At 46.3% G+C, this 27,357-nt stretch overlaps 3 protein-coding genes across 7 annotated transcripts; 1 reads left to right on the top strand and 2 right to left on the bottom strand.

Annotated features, from left to right (window-relative positions):
- Window positions 1-218: 218 nt before the first annotated feature.
- On the bottom strand, window positions 219-4,055 carry mlpha (melanophilin a). Of its 2 annotated transcripts, XM_074664426.1 has the most exons (15): window positions 3,946-4,055; window positions 3,342-3,563; window positions 3,115-3,227; window positions 2,986-3,027; window positions 2,845-2,903; window positions 2,669-2,758; window positions 2,442-2,538; window positions 2,167-2,339; window positions 2,005-2,085; window positions 1,727-1,933; window positions 1,320-1,490; window positions 783-944; window positions 650-706; window positions 518-563; window positions 219-419 (listed from the first exon to the last, which is right to left on the bottom strand). In XM_074664426.1, exons 1-15 carry the CDS (start codon window positions 4,053-4,055, stop codon window positions 415-417), a joined length of 1,635 nt encoding a protein of 544 aa, XP_074520527.1. In that variant the 3' UTR covers window positions 219-414. The 2 variants fall into 2 exon arrangements, with proteins under 2 accessions (XP_074520527.1, XP_074520528.1); XM_074664427.1 differs by lacking the exon at window positions 1,320-1,490.
- Window positions 4,056-4,935: 880 nt separating this feature from the next.
- Window positions 4,936-9,578, bottom strand: LOC141785856 (sorting nexin-9-like). 2 transcript variants are annotated; one of them, XM_074664438.1, is made up of 17 exons: window positions 9,442-9,578; window positions 8,974-9,060; window positions 8,809-8,883; window positions 7,938-8,016; window positions 7,729-7,867; window positions 7,548-7,632; window positions 7,344-7,469; window positions 7,154-7,271; window positions 6,932-7,062; window positions 6,751-6,854; window positions 6,552-6,655; window positions 6,376-6,453; window positions 6,203-6,279; window positions 6,038-6,127; window positions 5,811-5,925; window positions 5,645-5,736; window positions 4,936-5,488 (listed from the first exon to the last, which is right to left on the bottom strand). In XM_074664438.1, the coding sequence occupies exons 1-17, from the start codon at window positions 9,451-9,453 to the stop codon at window positions 5,441-5,443; spliced, it is 1,560 nt and encodes a 519-aa protein (XP_074520539.1). In that variant the 5' UTR covers window positions 9,454-9,578; the 3' UTR covers window positions 4,936-5,440. The 2 variants fall into 2 exon arrangements, with proteins under 2 accessions (XP_074520539.1, XP_074520540.1); XM_074664439.1 differs by having other exon boundaries at window positions 7,729-7,864.
- Window positions 6,962-26,940, top strand: sh3bp4a (SH3-domain binding protein 4a). Of its 3 annotated transcripts, XM_074664402.1 has the most exons (6): window positions 6,962-7,093; window positions 10,028-10,112; window positions 20,699-20,851; window positions 21,214-23,507; window positions 25,658-25,846; window positions 25,930-26,940. In XM_074664402.1, exons 3-6 carry the CDS (start codon window positions 20,713-20,715, stop codon window positions 26,152-26,154), a joined length of 2,847 nt encoding a protein of 948 aa, XP_074520503.1. In that variant the 5' UTR covers window positions 6,962-7,093; window positions 10,028-10,112; window positions 20,699-20,712; the 3' UTR covers window positions 26,155-26,940. The 3 variants fall into 3 exon arrangements, with proteins under 3 accessions (XP_074520503.1, XP_074520501.1, XP_074520502.1); XM_074664400.1 differs by lacking the exon at window positions 6,962-7,093 and having other exon boundaries at window positions 9,822-10,112; XM_074664401.1 differs by lacking the exons at window positions 6,962-7,093; window positions 10,028-10,112 and adding an exon at window positions 16,954-17,206.
- Window positions 26,941-27,357: the final 417 nt, after the last annotated feature.

Here is a 27,357-nt window from a genome sequence, read left to right as displayed (position 1 = left end):
GGCCAGTGAGCTGAGGGTATGAGCACTTTGACTACAACTTCCTGTTGTCGAAAGAGAGCCGCTCCACGTCTTCATCCAGTGTTTTTTTAAATAAAAAATATCATTTTCGAATTAATGAAAACAATTAATATATGAAAGAAAAACACAGAATATTTTCATTTATGTTTTATTTCATTTTACTAATCTTTCATCTTTTTAAACTCTAATTTAATCTGGGCAGGAAATACAATCTTTAATAGCAAGGAGAAGAGGATTTTAAAACTTCAAACATGTTTGTTTCTGATTCAGGTTAGTTTAATGGTGAAAAGAGACTGAGTGATATTTTCTCTTTAAGCATGCAGAGAAAAGTGTGTTAGTATTGAAATTAAACATGTTTGTATGAAGAACACAGGGTCTTGGTCCCTCTGAGCGCTTTCACTCTGAAAAAAACAACAATGCAGTCAAACATTCAGTAAAAATAGTTTCTTATAAATGAGTTAATCATTAAAAATTAAATGTTAAATGTGTACGAACTTACTGCGGCCCTCTGGGGTTGATTTTTTCTTCTGATGGGATCCAAACACCTGATAAATTTGATATTAGTTGATATTTATTGACATTATTGTTGCCATGACGATGCGATCAGGAGATATCAGAGATAAAGGCTCACCTTTTTCTTTGGGTCCACAACTTTCAGAGCAGCAATCTTACTCTCAATGTCCGACACCTGCACAGAAAAAGTCACGTCAGTCCTCTAACTATGATGTCATCACTGTGTCATCCAGGTGTGTGACTCCGCCCACCTCGCTCTCAGCACTTTGGACTCTAGCAGCAGTCAGCGCCATCACGTCCTCCAGCTCCGACAGCTCCGAGTCCGTCGTCCCTCCAAAGTGGTTTTTGGCGCTCTGCTCGAGACGCCGCAGCTTCGACTCCAGCTCGAAGGACTGACCGGCCGCCATGTACACCTGCTCAGGTAACACACACACAAAAACACACACCAGTCAGTGAGCATCCATTGCAGGAAGCAGGGTTTGAATAAATGAACAGGAACTAAACTTTTACCCTCTGAAAGGCCTGAAAGTACAGGGGGAAAAAACCTCAGCTCTGAACTTTGCAGCAGAACAAGACTCTTATTTTTCTAAACTCAGTGAAAACAGGAAACAGACCTTAAACCTCTCAGTCTCTAAATGAAACCAGCGCCAGAGTACAGTGGCTCCATTGATCAGCCTTAATATGAACCGTCACGCTTCCCAACTCATCAAAATCCCTCTCCTGTCCTGGCCCTGAATGCCTCACTCACAAGCTTTTATTGTGAAAGCACCAGTAAATCATCAGCTTACATTTCCCTCTAGTTCCCTGAACGCATCATCAGCCTGCTTAAAGTCAGAGCCGGATAACTGCAGCCTGTGCAGCGGCTCTGACAGGCCGTACTCCAACATGACGCTCTCCGTGGCGTTTATGGTTCTCAGGACCTCCGTGGTGAGGTCACAGAGGGCGCCGGCCGTTGATCTCTGAGAGACACAGACAGGGCGAAGTTAGAAGACGACTCCTACCCTGCGGCAGAGACCCAAACACGGGGTCTGTCAGGAACCAAACACACACCTCGCCTCAAAACGACCCAAACTAACCTCTCTAACCACTACCCTGCACTTCCAGGATGCTTTTATTCTGAAGGGCGACCCTGAACAACAATCAGGGACTTGTCAAACTCAAGTAAACAAATAAACAATCAGCTGATCAGTCTCACCTTCTGGGCCTCGGTCGGCTCCTCGTCACTGGATGAGCTCAGTTCTTTCTCCTTCATGGGGTCCACAGAGACCCCATAGCCCCCCCTGCCCCAGGCCCTGCCCCCCCCTGCAGACTTCCTGTCTGCCTCGTCATCGGAGGACGCCCCCAGCTCACTCAGCTTCCTCCTCAGCTTCTCCTCCTCGCCCCGAGCCGACGGCGCGTTCACCTGCAGCGCCAACACAACATTACTGAGACCAGGTCCAGAACAGGAAAAACCCAGAGGTCAGGTGGTCTCACCTGGTCGACAGGTGTGATCTTCTCCTCCAGGCGGCTCAGCAGACTCTCGATGGCAAACATCCGTTTATTCAGCTCGTTCATCTGCACAGAGAGAAACACTTCCTGTTTAATGATGGGTCTCTAGTTTAAGGCTGTGATGTCACTCAGGTGTGTGTTCCTCACAGGTTGCTGCTGGCCCAGGTTCTCCTGAGAGGACGCCTTGCTGTTCTTGCGGCGGTAGGGGTGTTGTCTTTGGTAATCCTCCTCGTCTGAGGTGTCCACGTACTGTTGGCGAGCTACGGCGGAGCTGATCTTGGACAGCGAGCGATGCCCCATCCTGCTGTCCCCCAGGTCGTCTGCACACAGGAACACACTCAGGTAACATCTGTTGTTTATTTCTCCTTATATATGTGTGTGTGTGTGTGTGTGTGTGTGAGTGTGTGTGAGTGTGTGTGTACCATATCTGGCGTTGTGTCGGTCCAGACTCGTCCTGCGGCTGACTCTGTGGTAGTTGGAGTCGTCCACGTCGTTCCTGTAGCCTCGATCGTCGTGATTCTGCTCAAACATGTCAAAACACAAACTTTATTTTGAAGTTTCAGTCTGTGAAAGATGCTGATTGGCTGACAGCGAAGTGTTCTAGCCTCTGATTGGTCAGATGTTGCAGACTCAGGTGTGTGTGTGTTACCTGAACAGACTGTCGTCGGGAGTTTGGGAAATAATCTTCGGGGTCAAAGTCGAGAGGGTGCACAGACAGCAGACGTTTACTCTTCCTCATCTGACAGGAAACAGGAAACAGGAAGTGAACATCCAGGTGTGAACATGGTCACCTGATTGTTTCATAAGTGATGGTTTTATGTTTACCGTCTTGTAGCGCTGAGCTTCAACCTCCACCTGCTCGTCCTCCATACCGTTAAACCCGTCTACAGGAAGCAAAGCTCATTATTTACCTGCATTTCAAAATAAAAGCTTAAAAATAGAGAAACAGGTTTAAAATGGACTCACAGCTGCGCATGTCGGGCATGCTCTGAGTGTCATCGTCTCGACCTGCAGAGACAAAGAGTAAAAAGAGTAGATTGTAAACGGAGCTGTGTCTGAAGCCACGCCCACTCCGGTGCAGGTGTGCGGTCTCACCGTCTCCGTTCAGCCTCTTGTACAGCGACCTCATGACCTTGGCGCTGCCGAAGCGTTTGAAGCGGTTCCTGATGTTGTCGTGGTACCAGCCGACCGTGCCGATCTTCAGCACCCTGCAGGTGAACACAGCACACCTGAGCCTGGACGTCAAGCGAACACGTCAGGATACGGTTTCTCAGTGAGACCCTGTGACTGTGAGGACACAGACCCACCTGTGGCGGCCTCACCTGGTCATGCGACAGTTGTCACACACCCAGCCGCGCTCCTTCTTGTTGTAGCGGCTGCAGGACTTGCAGGTGTAGACGCGGCAGTCCAGACACTGGCGCTTGCTGTTGATGAGGAACTTGAAGGGCTGCAGGCAGCGCAGGCAGTGCGAGTCGGACAGACGGGTCTCCACGCCCAGCAGCTCCCGCTTGGCGCCCTCCTTCTCGATGCGCGTCTTCAGCTCACTGCAAACACACAACCCCACATTGAATGTATAGTGAACAGGTGGTTACCGCACACACACGCTGCTCACCGTGTCACCATCTCACTCCTCCCCCTCAGAAACTCTGCTCCCTGTTTTTAATCCCTCACAGAGTGAACACTGTGAGCACGCCGCCCCAGGGGCTGATGGGACTTTGAGTGAACATAGAGCGTCTTTGTTCACCGCGTGACCACGTCATGATCGAGTGCAACAACAACCGAGTCTTTCACGCTCACATTCCTCACGCTCACATGAACGAGTCACATAACGAGTCAGTCATTAACCTGGAGGTAGAGTCTGCGATCAGAGGTGAATCTATGTTTGCTGTGTGTGTATGGGTGGATGTACAGGTGGTGTGTGTGTACCCGAGTCTCTCTTCCTCTTTCTGACGGAGGTTGAAGTCTCGCTGAATCACCTCCCACACGTGTTTGGCCTCCTCGTCCGTCAGACGAGTCAGATCCAGTTTGCGCTCCATGGTGCTGAGACAGAAATTAAAATATTATTATTTTTATTTGTTTACATCCAAAAACATACATATTAATTCCAGCTGGTGTTGGTGCTTTTATTGTGGCGGGGTCTGACAATCCTTTAAAGATGTTTGTTAGTTTTGGTCAAAGCGTGTTGCTGGTGTTGCTGTGGGTTTATTGCTGCAGACAGAGACGGCATTGAGTTGCTGGTTGCTGTGAGTTGCTGATCTGTTGCCACACCCTGAGGATGATGTTGCTCTTCCTCTCTTTCATTATCTATCTTTATATCCATGACACTGAACTTTCACAACTAAAGCTTCAGACATTAAAACCTGTTATTTTTAAGAAAAATATATAATCTGAATAAATTATTTAATAAATGAGCATCAAAGATATAATTTAAACCAGATTATCAAACTTGAAATCACTGAAACATGATCTGATTAGAGATAATTAACCATAACAAGGCATGACTAACTTTTATAAAATTAACTGATTAAGTTAAACAAACTTTAAAAACATTTCTGAAACTTTAATGAACTCCTAAGTCGACTCAAATTAACATAAAAACTCTTCAATAAGCAGACTAAACTTAAACATTTCTACACATTAACACACTTTTAAGATATTTATCATAAATATTAAAGTTAATCTTCAGCAGTTTTTAAATTAAAATGAATAATCTAACATTTATAAATCTTAAAAACAGCAGAGAGAAGAGTTACAGACTCACCGAGTGCCGAGTTCAGACTGAAGACGAACCTGAACGGGTTTAAGCTGAGAGTCAGCTGATCACATGATGCTGTCCTTATGACAACACACACACAGATTCACACACACACACTCACATACAGAGTGCAAAGGAGACCAGCTGTTTTATTAAAACTTTATTGAAACTTTTTTAAGGACAGTTATTGTTTTCAAAATAAAATCAAAGTGGAGGAAAATTCACAATTTGAAGGATTTAATGAATTATTTTGATATTACTGATATGAAATGCAACACCACACACACACACACACACACAGTGACAAACATCCCAACCAATGAAAACACCTGAGCAGAATTTACCTGAACGTATTATTTAGTTAAAGTGAAATAAAATCAATGATATTTATTTATTTATGAACACTTTGAATGTTTAACCAAACAGCCGCTCAGGTGATGCTAAAAACATTTCATGTCACAGTCAGACGCTAACGCAGCAGCACTTTGAGTGAAAGTTAAATAACATTAATAAATTTATTAAACATTTTTTTAAACATTTACACAAAAAGGAAATGTTCAATTTTAGAAAAGATCAGAGCGCATCAACGTGTAAACATCACACAGGAAACAGACTCTTATTTTGTTAAAAGAAAGGCTTCTGATGAGGTCATCGATGATGTCATCCTCAGAGTGTGGTGAACTGGTTCAGAGCTCCCCTCAGCTTATCGGCAATCTGACCAATCAGAGAGCAGAGAGGGGATGACATCACGTTATTACAGAGTGTGTGTGTGTGTGTGTATGTGTGTGTGTGTGTGTGTGTGTGTGTGTGTGTGTGTGTGTGTGTGTGTGTGAGTGTGTGTGTGTGTGTGAGTGTGTGCGTGTCCCTCACCTGTTGGTAGAACATCACCTGTTCCTGCAGGTAGAGCTGCATCACTCTGTTGTAGTCGTGGATGCGGTTGCTATGGAAATGGTTCATCTCAGCTGCAGGAGGATGAGAGAATGAGAGCTGGCTGCTGATTGGTCGGTTCAGCAGGTGTGTGTGTGTGTGTTCTCACCCTGCAGAGAGTAGCTCATGTTGCTGATTCGCTGGAACATCAACTTCCTGTCGATGCTGCTGATTTTTCCCGCCAAAACCAAGCGATCGCTTTCTCTCACTTTCTCTGTGGCGGACTAACACACACACACACACACACACACACACACACACACACACACACACACACACACATTATTTGTAAGCTATGATAAGTGTGTGTGTGTAGTTGTAGGTGTAGTGCAGTACCTTATGTACGGAGAAAATCTCAGGAAAGCATCCCAGCATCCCTCTGTACTCGTTGTTTGTCTCCAACAGGAAGTGGAGGTCTCTCTGAGGCTGAGAGGTCAAAGGTCAATCAGGGGTCAAAGGTCACACAGTGTAAACAGATAGTGAGTCTTTCTGTTTCTGTACCTGCTGAGCGATGAGCTCTGCGATCTCCTCGTACGTCTGACCCGCCGCCGTCAGAGCGTCTGTGAGAGTCTCCTCTCCTGCAACACGCCGTGATGTCACAACAGCATTAACAACAACGCTGACATCATCACCACCATGACACGATGCATTCAGGGACCGTCTGACACCCTCACCTGGATATCTGCTGGTGTTGAAAACAGTCGACAGGTTCTTGAAGGCACGTCCGATCCGTTCGTACTCTTTGGGCAGCGCTGCACACACACACACACACACACACACACACACATTTGTAAACACAGGTGTGTGTTAATGAGCAGGTGTGTGTTCAGGAGTGTTTGTGCGCACGTACGTCCTGTGCAGCGTTTCCAGTGTGTGTGTCCGACACTGAGCAGCTCTCTCACGACGTCCTCCATCGACTTGGTGAAGCGACTGTAGAGCTCACACTTCTGTTCCCTGCACACACACACACACACACACACACACACACACACACAGGTTGAGGTTTTGATTGGCTGACTCACAGGTAGGTCACCTGTCCGTTGACTCACACCACGCCGGCGTCCAGCTCCAGCGCCTCAGGCTCCACCAGGCTGAAGATCATGGGCCCGACCGTCTCGTCTCTCTCCGCTCGCCGCTTCCCGGCCTTCCACTCCTGAAACGCCAAAACACCCTCAGCCAATCAGAACACAGAACACACACCCACTCCGTGCTTTGCTCTGCTTCACCTGCCTTCTCGTCCGCACAGGTGAGGAAGAGCTGGAAGACGTCGCTGTTGGAGACGACCGGGTGGCGGCACATGCGCGTCATCCAGGACTGCAGCTGCTCCATGCGCATCCTGATGAAGTCATCCTGGAAGCGTCCTGAGAGCAGAGGAGACGCTCAGACACACAGGTGAGGGCGAGGGGGTGAGGGGGCGGGGTTACCTGCTGGGACTCCAGTCTGACCGCTCACCTGTGACCTGTTTATCTGGGAGCGAAGGGATGAGCAGCGCTGAGCCGTACTTGTCCAGCAGACGCTCGTACAGCCAATCAAAGTGCTTGTAGCGATGATTGACGGCTCTGTTGGTGGTCTACAGGAAGTGAGCTCAGAGTTAGTTCTCCACACGTATGTTGTTTGTATGTTTGTTAGCGTGTGCGCCTACGTTTGGCGTGATCTGGTACTCGATGTAGCTCTTCAGCCCGTACAGTTTGGACTCCTTCTTGGGGTCTGCGATCAAACAGTCGAGAGGAGCCGACGGATACAGCCACACCGGGCCCACCTCTCCAATCTGATTGGACGATAACAGGAGCCAATCAGAGCGAGCGACCCATCACACACACGAAATGAGGTGCAGGTGATTACTCACATACACAGGAAGTCTCTCTCTGCTGCTGGAGGGCGGCTTCGCCAACAGGAAGACCTCTGGACTGGGACCTTTGGAGAACGGAAACCTGCAACACAAACCGGGTCACACGAGTCCATGAGACCTTCAGGGATCTAAAGGATCCAGTTCGTCCATCCTGGAGTGTGTGTGTGGGTTTCTGTACCTGTTCAGGGACATTTTCACAGCAGAGCCACTCGTGCTGCGACCTGCTGCGTCTCCCTCCCCCTCCACCTGGTCATGGTTGCTGCTCACTGATTGGTCGTCCCATTCGTCGTCCCAATCATCGTAGTCGTTGAACTCTGCTGTAAGAAAACAGTGTACGTGTTCAGATCAGGTGTAAGAAAGAGGATGTGTGTGAGTGTGTGTGAGTACCTGATGCATCTACTGCGCCACCGACTGAAGCCCCGCCCCCTGCGTAGCTCTCCTGAACACCTTCACCTGCAGAGACCACCTGGAACACACCTTTAAGTTTAGAAACACACAACCTGTGGTCCTAAAGCAGCGGTCTGCAACCTTTCCTTTCATTCAGGAGCCACAAAATCTACTTTATCTTCACAGTAAAGACAAAAAAGTGTAAAATCTAGTGAATAATTATCTGAAAAAGAAGATTTTGTGTTTATAAAATTTTAAAGTTACGTCCTTTTTGAAAATTTTCAATATATTTGCAAATATTGAAGAAATAGAAAACTAATATAGTTCATAAATTTGCAGAATTCAGGATATTTCAGTAAGATTGCAATTTAGAAAGAAAATAAAAAACATAAAAAATAAAGATAAAAAAATTAAAAAATTAAAAATAAAAAATAAAAATAAATGAAAAATTAAATTAAAAAAAAAAGAGAAAAATGGCTTAAATTGCAAAAAAAATTGAAAATTCAAAACTGTTCCAAAATTTCACAAATTTGCAAAAAAATATATTAAAAAAAACTGTCTTTTAACAAATTTGCTCCTTTTTAAATTATTGATAAAATTTTAGAAAAAAATGCAGATATTAGAAAAAAAAAGTGAAATTTAAAAATTTGCCAAATCTTAAAAAATTGGAATATTGATCATTAAATTTGCAAAATAAAGTCTACAAAAATGAATTTAAAAAAATGTGCAAAAATTTTGAAAAAATGAATAAATGACCAATAAGACAAATAATTATTAAGTAATAAAATAATTAATCAAATCAATCAATCAATTAATCTTGTGTTTTTGTTGCTCAAAGAGAAAGTGGGCTGAGCTTTATCCTGGTTCCCACCTGTAAGTAGCCCTCAGGTACGAGCCCGGTTCTCCCGCTGCTGTCCTGGGCCTGGATCCAGCCTCCACCCACGGTCTACACACACACACAGATACACACGCTGTGTTACATGGTAATGTGGTGTGTTTCTCATTGTTTGTGTGTGTGTGTGTGTGTGTGTCTCACCTGGTCCAGCACGGTGATGGTGTCCCCCTGGCGGACCGTCAGCTCGTTGTGTCCCGGTTCGGCCGTGAAGTCGTAGAGAACCTGAGCCTGCAGCAGAGAGAGACCAGGTTTTCAGGGTCTGACAGTGTCTGAGCAGACGGTTAGGAGTGAATCACCTGAACCGGTCTACCTGTTGGACCTGACCCTCTGAGTCAACAGCTGCAGGCTGTTCAGGAGCACATCCTCCCCCCGCTGTCACACCTGAGCTCCCTACCTGAGCTCCTCCGCAGCTCGTTTCAGACACATTCCTCTTCCTCTGAATTTATTTTCTGATTTTAAAATGTTTCACCTCCTCATGATTCTCCTTTTCTTCTCCTCCTGAGCCCTGATCACATCCAGACCCTCCCCTCCTGCAGACACAGCTCTAACACTCTGCACCAGAGGTTCCCCCTGAGGTCAAAGGTCACAGCCCGTCACACCTGTGCTCACCTGTACAGCCATGACGACGTCCTCAGCAGCTTCTTATTCCTTAAATTTCGCTCAGAGTCTCATCCTGCAGCGTCTGCGGGAACATCCTGCAACATCACTGTGTCTCGCCTCACAATGCACACATCATTTCCTGTTTGGCTTTTCAAAATAAAGCTCAGTGCATCAGAAGCTGACGAGTTAAAACACAAAGAAACAGATAATCAGAGGAAAGTGAAGTTTTCTGATGGAAAAGGTTGATTGAATTTTATAAAACCCCTGAGGTAAATATTGGGACATGAAATAAATATGACTAACCGGAGCTTTACGCTGAAAACCATCCCTCAGTTTCCTGCAGTGTGTCTGTAAATGAAATCACTTGATGTCTGACGTCACATGAGGAAGAGCCCGGGGCGTTTGGTAAACAGAGGGAGGATCCCAAGGCTCTAAAGTTTCATCCTCTCAGCCCACTTTTGTGTTTCTGTCCCTCCCCCCAGAGAAGGAGGAGAGTTTTGATCTTATTTCTGGATTTCTTGGACAAAATGTTGATTTTAAAGGTCTAATTTTTGTTTCTAATTTTACTACATTCTCCCTTTTTCTGCATTTTCAGGCCTCCTGAAGATGAAATTAATCTTTGTCCCTGGAGACCTTCAGCTTGGTCCCACCAACTCATCACCTGGCAGCTCAGACCTCAGGTTTGTCCCTTTCTTTGTTTTAAATCCAACAAGTTTCTCTGTTTACATCCGACCTGCCATGACCTTTGACCTCTGACCTTATTTTGTTTTTAATCACACTCTAATTTAATCTCCATTCACCTCCATTTAACCCTCACTGAGCTGAAAAAAAAGCTGTAACACTCAGAAATAATGAGCTATTGTTTTTGTTCTTGTAGTTCCCTGATTCGTCCACCAGGTGGAGACAGAGCTCAAACAATTCCTGCTCTAAACATCCAAAACTTAAATTTAAACCTTTACAAGTTGAAAATTCCTCCAATTTATGAGAGTTTTTCATGTTTTATATAAAAACCCAAAGAGATTTTGAAAAATAAGATTAATTTTTATTTAATTTTAATTTTTAATTAATTTAAACTTAGAAGAATCCTGAATTAAGACCCTTATTTATGTTTTTTAAAACATCTTTAACGGTTTTTAAAGGTAATTTAACCTAAAAAAAATAACTACAAAGTGATTTTTTTCAGCCTTAAATTCATTTTAAGAAATGTTTCATTAATCTTTTTTTTTTATTATTTTAATTTTTAATTTTAAATTAATTTAAACTTAGAAGAATCCTGAATTAGACTCTTTTTAATGATCTTTTTAGCATCTTTAAGGTTTTTTTTTAAAGGTAATTTAACCTAGAAAAATTAAAATAAAGCGATTTCTTCAGCCTTAAATTCATTTTAAGAAAATTTTTCATTAATCTTAATTTTTATTTATTTTTTTAATTTTTTTTTTTTTTATTATTATTAATTTAAACTTAGAAGAATCCTGAATTGAGACTCTTATTTATAATTTTTTGGATCTTTAAGGGTTTTTAAAGGTAACCTAACCTAGAAAAATATCAATAAAGTGATTTTTTCAGCCTTAAATTTCATTTTAAGGAAATTTTTCAATAATTTTATTTATATTTTTAATTTAATTTTAATTTTTTAATCAGGTTAAACTTAGAAGTATCCTGAACTAAGACTCTTATTAATGAATTTTTAAGCATCTTTTAGGGTTTTTAAGGTAATTTTACCTTGAAAAATAACTAAAAAGTGATTTTTTTCAGCCTTAAATTTTATTTAAAGGAAAATTAATTTATTTAAGGCTCTCAATGCAACATGGATTTTAACAATAAGGTAGTTTGGACGCTCTAAATGTCTGTTTTTACTGACTTTAAAAGACACAAATGCCAATTGTTTGTCTTTAATATTCCCTTTTCTTTATCTAAATTTTAAAACATAACTCTTTTAGACCTGAAATGAGCAGAAACAGCTTAAAAACAGACTAACAAATGTCATGTGGGTGATGTTTCTGATATAAAAATGATGAAATGAGTCAATTCTGAGGACAGAAATTGATAAATTGGACTGAAAGGCTCAGAAAGACAAATGAAGGAGTAAATCTGACGCAGTAGACTCATCATCCTGCAGATTTTCCCCCCTGCAGCGTCAGAACCTCTGTTGACATCACGCCAGGTGCTGCCGCGGCGCCCGGCTCCCCTGGCGCCCTCCTCGGCTGGATTACTTCCTGGCGTGGTGTCAGTGTTTCTGGCTGCTGATCACAGCTTAATCTGGACACGCGCTTAATCTCCCGTCAGACCCTGAATCCATCTGGCTCATTTGGTTGTTCACACCGCGGCGGCCTGCAAACCGCCATAAAGCTGGGTATCAGGAGGGAGGAAAGTGTTTGAGGGGGTCAGGGCGGCAGCGAGCGTGACGGCAGAGGGTGTTACTGTGAGTTATGGTCGTTATCGAGACACTCAGGCGGTCATTGACCTGAGATTCAACCTGTGAGGAAAACATCAGAGCGTTATCGCCACCGTCTGCTGCAGACGCCAGATTTGCAATGTGGTTTCAGCTCGAGCGGCGCTGCAGAGTGGCCATCTCATGTCGCATCTTTCCCATCTCTAATCCCATAATCCTCTGCTGTGTCCACTCTCTCCCCATTGGATTAGAGGCTCTATCCTCCACACACACAGGCTCACCTGATGGCCTACATTCCCACTTCCTCCTTCCAGTTGGAGCTAATTGGGCTGACGGGAAACATGACGGTAACGAGGTTTAGAGGACGAGGTGAGCAGACTGTGGATTAAATTCAGACGTGACGAATCCACGACCTGAGGCTTTGGATCCAGACAGGAAGTGATGCGACTTTCCTGTCACCAACAAACCTCAGCCTGTGTTCACTGTCAGAGGTTTTCTCAGACGTCATCCCGAGCTCGTTATCAGCATCCCACGCCGTGAGGTGACGTCACCGTCCTAATCCAGCTCATTTAAAGTTCAAACAAACAAACTTTCATGAATCAAACATCTTTAAAACTCAAGACGTGGTTTTTCTGAGTTTATTTCTTTATTTTCCAAATTTCCAACATTAAACTGCGAGAGCTCCTGATGCAGGGATGCAGATAATCTCCTCAAACGCTGGGACAAACATCCTCCTGCTGCTCCCTGCAGGTCAAACACTCCGGGTCATCAGAGGTATTTTTAGCTCGTTAGTTAATTAATTAAGTAAGTCTGACCGCAGACGGATCACACGGCGTCCACGGTGAGGCCGCCAGACGAGTTTATCCCATCATCTCCTGGAAACTGTGTCCAGAGAGCGGGAAACGTCTCATACATCCCTTTTTCTTTCTGCCTACATTACCCATGATGCACCAGGAGTTCTTATGAGACTCTCTCTTGAATATAGAAACACTTTTAAAGGCTGTCACACAGTCTTTAATGTGCTGGATCCTTCTGCTTCTCTCTTTTAGGGACTGAAGGTCAATGAGTTTGACCTTCAGGGCCACCGTAGAAGCATCCTTATTTATGTAGAGTGAAAAAAAATGAGTTTTAAACTTTGAAAGTGAAAATGTTGCCTCTCTGATGAAACTATAAAGTGATTTTTACAGCCTTAAATTTCATTTTAAGGAAATTTTTCATTAATTTCATTTTTTTTATTTTTTTTTAAATTGTAATTTTAATTTTTTAATCAATTTAAAAGACTCGTATTTATGATTTTTAAGCATCTTCTAGGGTTTTTAAGGTAATTTTACCTAGAAAAATAACTAAAAAGTTAATTTTTCAGCCTTAAATTTCATTTAAAGGAAATTTTTCATTAATTTTAATTTTTAAAGATTTTTTTTTATTATTTTAATTTTTTAATCAATTTAAACTTAGAAGTATCCTGAATGAAGACTCTTATTTATGATTTTTTAAGCATCTTTAAGGGTTTTAAAGGTAACTTGACCCAGAAAAATAACTATAAAGTGATTTTTTCAGCCTTAATTTAATTTAATTTTTATAATTTTTTTTTTTTTTTTTGAATTTTTTAATCAATTTAAACTTTGCCTGTGAAAATGTAGCCTTTCTGATCTCATTTCATTCCAGAAAAATATGGAAAAATCTAAAAAAAATCTTTAGTTTAATGAATTTCAGACTCAGAGTTTTTGTTTCAGACGTTAAAGTGAAGGAAATAAAAGCTCCTCTCAGAGTTTTGACGGCCTTAAAGTGAGCTCACAGCATGACGGCGACCACGGCTAATCTGTTCACCCAAACCGCCCCTGACAACCACGACACCATATGGCGAGCACTAAGCTCCCGTCAGGTCGTCACAATTTTGCCTCGAACTCTGCAAGCGAAGGATTATTGACGTGGAGCAACAAACGTGACACGGCGTCCAAGTTTAATCCTGGAAATCTTTTCCTGCTCAGAGTCAGGATTCCCCGCCGCCGCCCCCGTGAGACGTCAGGTCCTCCTGGAAAAGGTGAAACAGCTGTTTGACCTCTGGAGCGTTCAGTTTCATCCTCCTCCTGACTCTTCGCTGACTCTCTCTCGACTGAAATGGTCCAGGAGGAGGCGAGCATCACCTGAGCACGCTCTGTATCCCTCCTCCTATTGATCCATCGCCTGCTGTCGTTTGCGGAGCTCCAGATGAGATTTAAGGCCCGGCGTGGAGCTGTAAATCTGTCTGTGCGCTGAAGTAATCGCCTCGGAGCAGAGCGGGAACACGGCGAAAGACAAATTTCAGCGTTTAGAGGATGACGTCTGACGCTTTCCTCGCACACTTGAGAGAGTTTGTGCTCCTGAAAATCAGAAAATCAGATCAAAAATCCCCTCATCTGTCTCCGTCTTCATCAGGTTTTTACAAGGTTGTTTCGACTCTTTAAAGGAGAGCCATAAAATATCTGACCTGCATCTTTTAATTTCATCCTGGAGATAAATTTCTTCCTCCAAAGCTGCTGCCAAAACTTCATTCATCCATTCAGAGAGTGAAGACGTCATCCCGTCTGAGGACCGTCCTTGAGAGAAACTTTGCGCGGCTCCTGCTCCTCTTTCTCTGAGTTTGTGGTGATGAGAGCGGCAGAGTTCAGATCTCAAACCGTCGCAGCTGCAGAAACACGAGTGAAAGTTGCAGATTTATCCCTAAACTGTCCCCCCGTGGAGGATTACTGCGCTCCTCATTGTGTGCACGATTGCAAATTTAACAGAATTAACACTTAATCCTAAAAACTGCCGCCTCAGGCCGGAGGAGGCTGCAGACTTCAGGTGCATGTGTGTGTGTTTGCCTGAAGATACAGCGAGCTAATCCGCGGCCTTTCCTCGCTGCTGCTGCAGCCGAGGAAGTGATGAATAAGTAATTTCCCCGTGAACAGGTTGTGCAGCCTCGAGAGCGGACAGATGGAGGCGAGAGAAAGAGGAGGAAAGAAGTGCAGCCTCTTGAGGAAGTCGAGATTTTCTGCAACTTTCTGGTGAGCTGTGAAGAAGAGTGTGCTGGATGCTCATGCACATTGAAGTCTGTTTTATGCTCACACTCGTGCATGAGTTTGGGTTGATTTTGCAGGATTTCTGCAGCTTCTGACGTGCTTCAGGACAGTTTTGGACAAACTCTCTCAAATTCCTGTATTTGCATCCAAAAAAAGCAAATTCCTCTTGCCTCCTCTCTCCATAACCAACCAGGTTGACAAGCAAACGCTGCGTTATTCTGATGCAAAGTGAGCCGCCCGTTGAAGAAAAGAAGGCCTCGTTTTTTTCAGAGCCCACGGTTTTTCTTTCAGCCCTCATGAATGGACGCGTCAAATCCAGTCTGAGCCTGGAATGAGAGCTGAACTTTGGGGCAGCAACGGCCGACGCTCGAGTGAGTCGTGCTTGAGTGAAAACGCTTTGTGCCAAATCCTCAGGAAGGAGACGTTTGCAAAGTTTGAGAAGCAAAAGAGAGCTTTCTGCTGCAGAAGTTGCATGCAAACAAAAAAGAAAGCACTTCAGAAACTTCTGATAAAAGTGCAGATACCTGACCCCCCGTCACTTCATAAGCCGTCTCTCTCATATCCATCATATCCCCCCTTTGCTCCCTGACAGCGGCGAATGAGAGCGCAGGCGTGCAGGCCGGTCAGATAAATCATCACTCCTTCTAAAGCCGCCGCAGCATTCATCACGAGCTGTGAAGAGAAAGATATAAAAACGCCGGATGCTTTTTAAACCCCGGGGTGAGAGTGAGACGTGTGAGTCAGGAGCTGAATGAAAGAGGAAGTCGTGAATCAAATGAGGAGACAGAAAAAGAGGATTTCACTCCTGATCTTTGGACTTTGAAGGAGAACATTTTGCAGATTAAACGTCAGGAGCATGACAGGAAATCAGATTTTAAGAAAGGAGGAATTAATTGGCTCCGTTGTGAAGCTGCATTTTTAAAATCCACTGTTTGCTTCTCTGCAGCTGTTGCTCTAATTAGCCGTCTGGTTCGAGCTTCAGATGCTGCTTTCAAAGCTCCTCCAGGCGTGACTGAGGGGAGGTAGGAGAGCTGCACAAGTCTGACTTCACCTGGAACAAGGAGATGTTTTGAATGATGCGTTTAAAGACAGTCAGAAATACGGCTGCTGCAGCTGCTGAGGGTCAACAGAGGTCAGGGCTTCCTGACGCTGCAGGGTCAGAGTCAAACAGCTGAAAATAACCAGCAGAGAAACCAGCTCCGTGCATCTGAGAGTCTGCTTTCTATTTTCTCCCGGCCTGCGTTTTCCAGCTATTTTGTCTTCAGTTTGTCAGCGCCGCAGCCATTTCCCCGGCGCTGCTCTGACAGCAGCTTCACCCAGCGGGGAGGACGGATGGTCTGAGTGGGTTTTGTCAATGAGATGAAAGACGAGGCTCTATTAGGCTGATGAAAGCTGTTTTTTCTCCATGTTGCTGCTTTTTTCTGAGTGCTGAGGAAACCGTTTCATACACACACTCATGCTGCCTTTGTTAGCTCTTTTAAAAGCTTGATTAGCATGTGGAGCACAAAAACATGAATTAAATGTGTTCTCAGTGCACTGACAAGACAAAAATGTTGCTTTATTTGCAGGGAAATCTCTTGTTTTAAGGTTTTTATTTGCTTCTTTTTTTTTTTATAATTATTTTTTAATTAACATTTTAAGGATTGTACACGTTATTTGACAACAAAAACAACAATGAAGTCCTCCCCACATTCCATTTGCTTATCAACAAACATATAACCCATTTTTATTCTTATTTTTTCCCCTTTTTAAATAAAAAATAATAATAGTAATAAAAAGGACACAAGACAACATCACAAGCAAGACAAGACACCTAACGCAAAACAAAAACAAACAAAAACAAAAACAAAAAAAATAAAAAAAATTAACATACATTGAAATAACTAAAAAAAATATATTTTTATTTGTTTTTTCAAGGGTAATATTTGGATGTAAACATATAAACAGTTTAATTTCAGCACAAAAAAAGAATAAATCAGCATAAATTTATCATAAAACTCATGCAAAGTGGAAATATTTAGATTTCCATCCTGTGGCCACGCCCCCATGTCTGACGTCACTCCCTCTCCTCCAGCTGGGTTGCGCTCCTTCAGTTCTCCGACAGACCGGAGAGAGCACGGACTAATCCCGAACCGTTGGTCCCCTCAGCCCCGTTAAAACTTCTCTGACCGGAAACTGAACCTTGGTACGGGATTACGACACTTCTCCCCTGCTTCATTTTTCATTTTTTAACCCAAATGACGGAAGAAAACACGAGAAAAAGAAGAAGAAGAAGAAAGAGGCTCTCCATCAGCTCACCTTCCGAACACTTTACGCCTGTTCTGCGTTCAGCCGCACGGAGGTCGGTTTACTTCTCAGTCAATTTTACTTTAGAGAGCTAGAAATCATATTCTAATTGCTTGTATTATTATTTTATTTTCTTGAATTATTAGAACAACAATCTGTGAAGAATTCGGCTTTAATAAAATCGCAGATCTCTGACGTATTTCTTTAATAGCGACATTTTTAGCTCCTCTCTGTGGCGCGTCTTTGCGATAAGTGCGAATTTAGCTCTATGCCTTTATAACCAATAAACTCATTAAAGACTAATTTTAAAAATCAATTCAGAAGAAGAAAGATCAGAGAGGATTTTTTCTTTATTAAAATCATCTTATTTATTATATTTCTGTTACAGAACTGCAGGAGTAAGCTCGCGGTAAACAAAACCCCATTCACAAAACTGTCAATTTTTACTCAAATCGGTTTTATTGAAAGTTAGAGCTGAATGTTTGTATAATTTATTGTTTTAAAAAAACATATTAAAGTAGGACGAGTAATTCGGCTTCATTAGAGTGAGAAGTATCTTTATAATAATGATGTTTGGTGCAGTTTTGTTCTCTATAATAAGTTTATAATAGTGTCATTAAGCTTTACAGGTAGTTTAGAACTTGTTTAAGAGTATTTTCTTATGAATCATTTTATTTTTGCTGCTTTAAATGTATTTTTCAGAGCTTAAATTGCTTGATTTTAACAATAATGTGACATTTTGTGTTGTTATGGTGCCTTTATTCATGGTACCTGTAGTGCAGCTGTTATAGATTTGACTAGAAACCTAACTCCTTCTTTATTTCAGCTCATTTATGTCAAAAAAACAAAGTATCTTTATTTAAAAAAATCACTACAGCGGATGGAAAATGACTGAAAATGACAAGATAACAAATTAGCATCCAGTGTCTTTCGTGCGCACGCGCGTGCACGCTCCTTCCCGGCTCTGCCAATAAGGTCATCTGATAAGCTGAAAATCCTCCCTCTCTATCAGCAGCCTCAAGGTTTACACACACACACACACAGTTACACACACACTCACACACACATTGTCTCTCAGCCTGCAGACTCTGTTTAATGAGATGGGTTTCTGCCTCTCCTCCTCTTCCTCCTCTTCTCTTCTTCTTCCTCCTCTCAGTCTTCACCATCTGTCCAGCTTCTCCTTCATCCACCTGTTCCCTAAGCCTCCTCTTCCTCCTCTTCCTCCTCTTCCTCCTCTGACTCTCATCACAGACTCATTCACCCTCCTCCTTTCGCGTCTCCTCCCTTCACCTCTTCCTCCTCCTCCTCTTGAGACCGAGCCTGAAAACCGGCGTGTCATCGGTTTCTGCGTGAAGGTGTTCTCCATTCTGTAATTAAAGGACGCTCATTGCGACACGCACACTTTAAAGTTGTCTTTTTCTGTTCGTCCTGCACGTCGAGGCGTAGGAGGAAGTGATTATTTCGAGCGCTCGTTGTCACAAATCGAGCTGACCCTTCCTCTCCCCTCAAAGCGGCGGCTGCAGAGTCTCCCTCCCTCCTGCGTGGAGGTGAAAGTGGCTCTAAAACCCCAGCACTTAGCGGGCTCATTTACCCGAGACTCTTCCTGCAGGCTGTGATATTTAACGGTGAATTTCTCCGGTGATGAGCGGTGGCGGTCAGGGAAAAGTGGTTGACCACATGCCAAGCAGAAACACTTTTATTTTCCTGCTTTTCAAAGCTTTCCCTCTCTTTTATTTTGGCGGGATAGGCAGAAATGTAGTGTGCATTTTGGATCAATCCTGCAGAGTTTGCACCAAGACCCCCGAGAGGATGATTATCAAACTCCTGCAGGATTAAAGGAATCAAACCTGCGCTGCTCCCCGAGCCTGACAGGCCTTTAACAAACTTTCAAGGACGCCCTCCCCGTCTCAAAGCTGCACCGCTTCAGGCCTGAACAGAGGGTCCAGCTCCTGCAGACCTTCGTGTGTTTCAGTCCCTGAACGGGGCCTGAGTCGGTGCTGCAGAGCCGACCTTGGGTGGCGTTTAAAGTCAGAGTTTGATGAATTTTTGATGCTTTTTGTGACGAGCATGGAGCGAGATGAGAGGAGACGAGAGCGGCCTGCTCAGAGGTCGACTTAACGTGTTGCATTCTTCCTCTTTATCCTGTAATCTTGTTTCAAACGGCTGCGATGGAAAGCGATAAAGTCTCCGGTTATTGCAGCAACATTCACCCAGAGATTAGGTCCAAAGTGTTTCACCAGCTCCGGTTTTGATGCACAAAAGTAAAAACTCCCTGCAGCAGTTTTCTGTCTCCATCCCCTGGATGCTGCACAAACTTTGTGCCACTTTCTTCTCTTAAAGGTTGCATGTGCTCTTGTTAAACTTTTCATAGTTGCTCCTGCAGCTTGGATGTGCCGTTTGCTTCCTGCTGCGTTTCAGAGAGGACAGCATCCCTGTCAGATCCGTGCTCGCCTCCCCGCTGCATTCAGGGACGCTCTGCTCATTTCTATATCAAAGCCGGGGACGGCGTCTTTGTCTGCTGCTTGTTATTGATCTCAGACTCGCTTCAGACGCCTGCTGAGTGCTCATTTTCCATCAGGGGGGGAGGAAAATGAAGTGTCACCTCTGAGGAGTTAAGAAGTGTTGAGAAAGCACAACTTTCCTGAGACAGAGGAGCTCATAAATCTGATCAAAGCGCTTGAAAGAGACGACTGGAGGCCTTGCAAAGTCAGAAATGGTGAAAGCATCCATGCAAGTGTCTCAGGAGTTTGTTTTCATGAATGCACCTGAGCCGAATGTGCAAACAGCGCTAATTGAGAAACTAATTGAAAGGAATTAACACGGCCGCCTCTTCAGCATATGTCGCTTTAATCAGATTAAATTGGCGCAATTAGAGAGCGAATGCAAATGTGAGCAGCTCCCACATCCTGCGGAGAAAACAGCATCTTGCTGTCGCTCTAATCAGATCACCGCGTCTCTGCTGAGTTTGTGTTTTCATACACAAATTGAATCACAGCTCCGGCTCTCTGGAGAGGTGAGCGGTCAGAAATCACACACAGGAAGTTGAACAAGTTGAGAAATTTCCACGCAGACTTTACCCTCCTCCCTGAATCCAGGATTTATTGCCAAACATTAGCGCTCCACCTCCACTAATGCTCTGTTTTAGCCTGAATGGGCGCAAATCCCTGCAGCCAGGTCTCTAAATCTCATAAAGCCGACAGCCAGAGGAGCAGGGCAGATTAGCGTGTTAGCTTTGAGAGGAGAAGTGTGCAGGATTTCTCCTCTTTTGTCGCGTGAAGCTGGAGTCTGTTTGCTTTCATCTTTCTTCGATTGTTTGCATTGATTGAGAAAGCTCTGCCAGCAGCACATCGACGTTAATCAATCTTATTTTCTGCTTTGACACTTTCAACCTTTCATGTCCCGTCTCTGTGCTCCTGATCCAGAAAATCGAGGCCTCTCCTCTGATTCGATTATCCGAGAGCAGATGTGTTTAAAACTGGCTCATCTCCCCCTCAAATCCTGAAATCCTGTGTTTGTTTGTTTGTTTGTTTGTTTGTTCCTCGTCCAGATGAGAAGCAGCCAATGAGAGGCCCGGCCATGGCTGCCCATCGCATCATCCGAGCGACCAACGGCAACCTGGTGCTGCCTCGCTGCAAGTCTGAGGGGACGCTCATCGACCTGAGCGAGGGGGTCACCGCGGCCAGTCTCAACGACGTCAAAGGTCAGCTCCTCAGTTTCTCTTACGTTTTTACATAACGGCTTTATTTTCCTGCTCGGCTCTTCCGCTCCGATGGTTCATCACAGCCGTGCTTTCATGCTCCATATACGCTAATGAGGGGAACTAAAAATAGTAAATTATGCATTAAATTATGCAGTTCATCTGCTCAGATATTTACCTAGTGGTCTGAAAAAAATGCACCAAGACGGATGCAGAAAAGTCTCGCTGAAGTATTCCAGGCGAACCTTTGTGTCCCTGCTCGTTGAGGGGATGAGCGAGTAATGAGCGTGTTTTGAGCAATCAGCCGACGAGTGATGAAGAGCTCTTAAAATCAGAGATAAAGACCCGTCTCTTTGTCCTTCCAGTGCCTTCCCCCAGTGCCTTACGCCTGGACACGTCAGCCTCCTACGGAGCCGCGCAGGAAGTGGTCGCCATCAAGGATTACTGCCCCAGCAGCTTCACCACGCTCAAGTTCTCCAAAGGCGATCGCCTCTACGTGCTGGACACGTCGGGCGGCGAGTGGTGGTACGCTCACAACAACACGGAGATGGGTTACATCCCTGCCGCCTACGTCCAGCCCGTCAACTTCAGGAACTCCTGCCTGAGCGACAGCGGGATGATCGACAGCCTCGGGGAGGGCTACGAGGACGGGTCCAGGGAGTTCAGAGGGTTAGGGGAGTGGACGGGGATGAACTCGAAACCGTCTCTGAATTACATCAACAGTCCCGCTGCGGGGAACCCGTTCGTCTGCTCCGTGGATCAAAACCGTAAAGACGCCAGCATCAGGAGCTCAGATCTGATCCTCTTCGACGCCCTGGCTTCGCCGTCGTCCAACTCCAACGGGTTCACCAGCCCCACCCAGGAGATCCAGCCCAACCTCCACAGAGACAACCCCTTCTTCAGGAGCAAGCGCTCCCACAGCCTCTCCGAGCTCTCCGTCCTCCAGGCGCAGTCCAACCCCACCCTGCCCTCGTCCGGATTCTTCACCGGACTCACCGCCCCCCTGCCGGAGCACTTCCAGAGCAGGGAGGACTTCAGGACTGCGTGGCTGAACCACAGAAAGCTGGCACGGTCCTGCCACGACCTGGACTCTCTGGGTCAGAGTCTCGGTTGGGGTCAGACTCAACCCGTGGAGACGAACATCGTTTGCAGGTTGGACGCTAACGGAGGAGTCGTCCAGCTCCCAGACACCAACATCAGCGCCCACGTCCCCGAAGGCCACGTGAGCCACGGAGACCACCAGCAGATCTCCATGAAGGCCTTACTGGACCCCCCTCTGGAGCTCAACACGGACCACTGCTCCACCGTGAGCCCCGTGGTGGAGATCAAGCTCAGCAACATGGAGACCAAGTCGTTCATCACGCTGGAGGTGAAGGTGTCCGTGAGCGTCAAGAAGGGCGGCGGTCACACCGCCGAGCTGCTGTGCGTGCGCAGCGACTGCAAAGACGGGCCGTACACGCCCATCCCCAACGCCTACATCTACAAGGACACGGTCCAGGTCCAGCTGGACAGTCTGGAGCCGTGCATGTACGTCGCCGTCGTGGTCCAGTCCCAGTTCATCAGCCTCAACACGACCGTCTGGGACCACGTCCAGAGGAAGGTCACCCTGGGGGTCTACGGTCCGAAGCACATCCACCCCTCCTTCAAGACAGTCGTCGCCATGTTTGGACACGACTGCGCCCCCAAGACCTTGTTGGTGAGCGAGGTGGGGAGGCAGGCGAGCTCCACCCCGCCCGTGGCGCTCCAGCTCTGGGGGAAGCACCAGTTCCTGCTGGGGTTCCCTCAGGACCTCCGGGTGGGACTGTACTCCAACATGTCCAACTACCAGGTGAAGACGTCGGAGGGGGCCGGACTGATCCAGGGGTTCCAGGTCAAACTGGGGAAGGTCACCCGGCTCCTGTACCTGATCTCGTCCCTGAACCCCAACAGCATCTCAGACTTCACGCTCAGGGTCCAGGTCAAGGACGCGCTGGACTGCATCCTCACTCAGTTCTGCGTCCAGACTCCTCCACCGCCGCCAAAGACCGGGGCCAGGGTCACCGGCCAGAGGAGGTTCCTGAAGAAGAAGGAGGTGGATAAGATCGTGCTCTCGCCGCTCGCCGTCACCTCAAAGTACCCCAAGTTCCAGGAGCGCTGCGTCACCAACCTGAAGTTCGGGAAGTTGATCAAAACGGTGATCCGGCAGCACAAGAGCACGTACCTGCTGGAGTACAAGAAGGGGGACGTCCTGGCGCTGCTGAGCGAGGAGAAGATCAAACTGCGCGGCCAGCTCAGGAACAAGGAGTGGTACATCGGCTACTACAACGGAAAGGTCGGCCTCGTCCACGCCAAGAACGTTTTAGTCCTGGGGAAAGTCAAACCCATTTTCTGGTGCGGGCCGGACTTGACCACCACGCTGCTCCTGGAGCAGATCCTGAAGCCGTGCAAGTTTCTGACCTACATCTACGCCACGGTGAGGACGGTTCTGATGGAGAACGTGGGGAACTGGAGGGCGTTTGCCGACGCTTTGGGGTACGGGAATTTACCGCTGAACTACTTCTGCCGCACGGAGCTGGACAACGAGCCGGAGAGGGTGGCGTCGGTCCTGGAGAAGCTGAAGGAGGAGTGTACCAACATGGAGAACAAGGAGAGGAAGTCGTTCCAGAGGGAGCTGATGATGGTAAGACCTCTGACACGTCTCCTTCTTCCTTAACGAGCGTTAAAGAAAATCTTTCGTTTGCCAAACAAAAACATCTCATTTCCCAAACGCTCCGCTGTCCGATTGATTCCTGCTCCTCGTCCGTCGTCACCAACACCATCCCTCTCCTCCTCGTGCCTCCTCATGCTCCGTCACATCAACGGTAAACAAAGCGCCTCGCAGCCCAGGGGCGACCCGCAGCCGCCGCCGCATGAAAAATGTAGGAGAAACAGCCGAGGAGTAAACGCTAACATCTGCAGTTTGAGGGAAAACAGCTCTGTCAAAGCTTCGCACGCCGGCCTCGACGTGTTTTTCTTCCCGGCGCCCTGCAGGGGAGAAAATTGCGGCGTGGTATTTTGTGCTATTATTCAGAAAGAGCTTTTGTAAAGTAGTTTCTCCGGCGTGCACGCTCACCTGCTCCTCGCTGCTTGTCCTCACAAACAACGAGGAGCAGAGGAGGAAATGTGAAGCTGCAGACGGCTTTTTCTTCCTCTGTTAAATATCGAGAGAGGAAGTTTTACTCGACTAGAGCTCCTTGATTTAACGTCTAGACGTGTAAAAACTCGCTGTGAGAAGTCCCCACTCTGCGGGACACGTGTGTTCGTGTGTTTCTCGGTGACTCACGCAGGCTTGAGTTTCTAAATCCTCCCGTCAAAGGAAAGAAAATAGCTCAGATTATGCAACCGCTGCTCGATGAGACCTCTGACCTCTTTCATCTTCATCTTAATTTAACAAAAAACCGTCGTTAAGCGACGTGTTTGGAGCTGGACCCGTAGAAAGGGGGCCTCCATGAAGTGGATTCATTGTGTTGGTGTAATGAGAGAGGAGGAGGCGTCTCCATGGTGACGGTGTGAGGGTTTAACCCGCAGGTGTTTGAGGATCCCTCCTCGGTTTCTCCCCCTCGAACCGACAGGTGCGCTGATGTGAAACCTGATCCGGCTCCGATCAGGACGGAGCTGCAGGCTCTGAAGCGGGGGGATCTGACACCGCCGCGGCAGATCTGTTAACGCCGCGGCTCGGGTTACAGAGGAGGCTTTCTCTCCTCCTCCTCCTCCTCCTCCTCCTCCTCCCGTCGTGTTGGAGCTGATTTAGCTGACAGCCTCTCGCTCAGCTGTCAGCTCCGTCTGTCCATCCCCCCGCGGGTCGTCACCGTCTCTGTCTCACGGCGGACGCTGCTTCCTGTTTCGTCCGTCTTCTGCAGACCTCCTTGACCTTTGACCTTTGACCTCCAGCTGCCACACTCACAGGGTTTCTCCTGCACCTCCTGCTCTGATCTCGTCCGGCTTTAACGACACGTTTAGCTCCTGATTCAAACGCGCGGCGAGCTCAGGAGGTGAACCCTGACTCTCACGCGTGCGTGCGTTTGAGTGTGTGTGTGTGTCTATATTTAGAGCCTGTGTGTGTGTGTGTGTGAAGCCTGAGTCAGCAGAAGGCCTGGTTCACTTCAGATAGAGACAGGAAGTGGAGGTTATTCAGGTTAATTCACTTCATGGCGGCGCTGCAGTTCGTTATGACTTCGTTTTTAACCCTCGCTGAGCCGACGGCGAGCAAGTGTATCCACAGCCGCAGCAGCCGCCTGAGGGACGTGACGGGGATTATCCGCTCACACATAAAGACGCCTGTTTTCTTCTGTTTCTGCAGCTCAGAAACACAAACGGAAAAGCCCAGTGGAGCCGAGGAGAAAAGACGGAGACGGAGGAAAATCGTGTTTTCTTTTCACACGAACCGCGGCTCCTGAAATCTGCCGTGACTGAGCTTAAAGCGACGTTTTTTAATCCACGGCGCTGCAGAAATCTGACATCTCTGCACAGATTCAGACCTCTGCTCCATGTGGAGGAGTGGGTTTAGTTTGGATCTTAAAAGGCGTGAAGATAAACACAGTTTGCAAAAACGTTTCTGGTATTTTTTCGAATAATCCTGCTCTCATTGATTTTCTAATCTCAGTTTTTTCTCGAAGCAAACTCTCAAAATTAAAGCCTCTAAAGTGAAAAGCGTTGATCATTCATCACTCTTCGATAAACTGGTTTTAAGCGGCGACTCATAGCGAGCGTTTGGCCTCAGATTAAAGGAACAATCCACAAATTCAGACTCTTCCTCTGTGGATCTTAGCGTCTCCTCTCTCCTGTTTTCAGGCGCTCCTGAAGATGGACTGCCAGGGTCTGGTTGCCAGGTTGGTCCTGGACTTCGTCTTGTTGACCACGGCGGTGGAGGTGGCGTCCAGGTGGCGTGAGCTGGCGGAGAAGCTGGCGCGTGTGTCCAGGCAGCAGATGGAGGCGTACGAGGCGCCGCACCGCGACAAGAACGGCCTCCTGGACAGCGAGGTGAGACGAGAAACCTGGTTTGTCGATCTGTGACGTGTAACTGGATCCTGATCCTTTATCTTCTCTGTCTGATCCTGATCCAGTCCATGTGGAAGCCCGCGTACGACTTCCTCCTGACGTGGGCGGCGCACGTGGGCGACAGCTACCGAGACGTGCTCCAGGAGCTGCACCTGGGCCTGGACCGGATGAGGAACCCCATCACCAAGAGGTGGAAGCACCTGACCGGCACGCTGGTCCTGGTGAACTGCCTGGACGCCCTGAGGAGCTCTGCGTTCTGCCCCACGGGATACGGAGACTTCGCCGTCTGACGGTCTGACTCTGGAGCTGGATTTAACCCTTTCACCTCTGGTTCTGGATATCTGGGACTTTCTTCTTCTTCTGTGGATCTTGGTTTTGGTTGATCACCCTCAGACGTTTGGAGGATCTCCTCTTTCTTTCTCCTCTCTACCTCACCCCTCCTCACTCCTCCTGATTATTTCTGTTTCTTTGAACACGTCTCCCTCAGGACAACGTCACAGACCTCACACACACTGTGAACTCCTCCATCCTCCTCCTCTTCTTCGTGCACAGTTTGATCTGACATTTTTCACTCGTAGTTTGCCAAAAAGCGTGACGTTCGCAGTAACGTGTTTGTAGGAGATAGCTCTATTTTTATACTTCAGGACGGGACGGAGAGCGCGTCGTCCTCAGTGTCTGAACTCTGGTTCCACGTTTGTTTCTTTGCAGGATTAACTCACAGGCTTCGTCGTTGTGTTTCTGTTGGATCTGTTTTGTGTCCGCTGCCGTGCGAGGACTTTATAAAGATATATATTTGTACTGAGCGTTGGTGACGGATTTGTTCAGTGTTTCTGCTCAGAGAGTTTTAATAAAAGTCAAAACTGGAAACTTGTGAAACTCTCGGTTCCTGCAGGAGTTTGTGACTTTCAATCAAACCTTCTTTTCCTGCAGTTTAATCTGGATCATTGATGTCTTCATGAAATGGTAGTAACATGTTTTGGTCCAAAAAGCCAATAAATCAAGCACAGCAGCATTGTTTCCAGGCTCTCATAGCCCCTCTGTTCAGAACGCTCTGATTTAGTGGGCGTGGCCTTCATATGTAAATGAGCCACCGCTGATACCGCCCCGCTCTTCCACGTCACTGAGAGCGGCGCCACGAGCTCCGAGTGCACAATGTTTAGAAAACAGAGAAGCTCCTTTACCGTAACATTACAGGCTAAAACAACAGGCTAACTGCAGCTAAAGTTAGCATCCTGAAGCTAACACAGAGACAGGGGGGACACTGAGGAAAAGCTCTTCCATCTGCTCCACAGCACACAGCATTTAAAATACTCACATTTCCAGGGTCCCAGGTTTGTTGGAGGATGGTTGGTAACGCGCCTGGATTCAGGTTTGATATTTATCTGGATGATTACAACATTCATTCTCACTGAGGATGGCAACAGCCAATTAGAAACAGCACCAGAGACCGGACAACAGACAACAAACGCAGGCTCAAAGTGCGATTGAAAGGC

The sequence above is a fragment of the Halichoeres trimaculatus genome, unplaced genomic scaffold, assembly GCF_033239565.1.
Source record: "Halichoeres trimaculatus isolate MK-OKI-2021-1 unplaced genomic scaffold, fHalTri1.1 fHalTri1_scaffold_24, whole genome shotgun sequence".
Classification (NCBI taxonomy): domain Eukaryota; kingdom Metazoa; phylum Chordata; class Actinopteri; order Labriformes; family Labridae; genus Halichoeres; species Halichoeres trimaculatus.
Note: the sequence above shows the minus strand (reverse complement) of the source record. Positions and strands in the feature narration are given on the sequence as shown.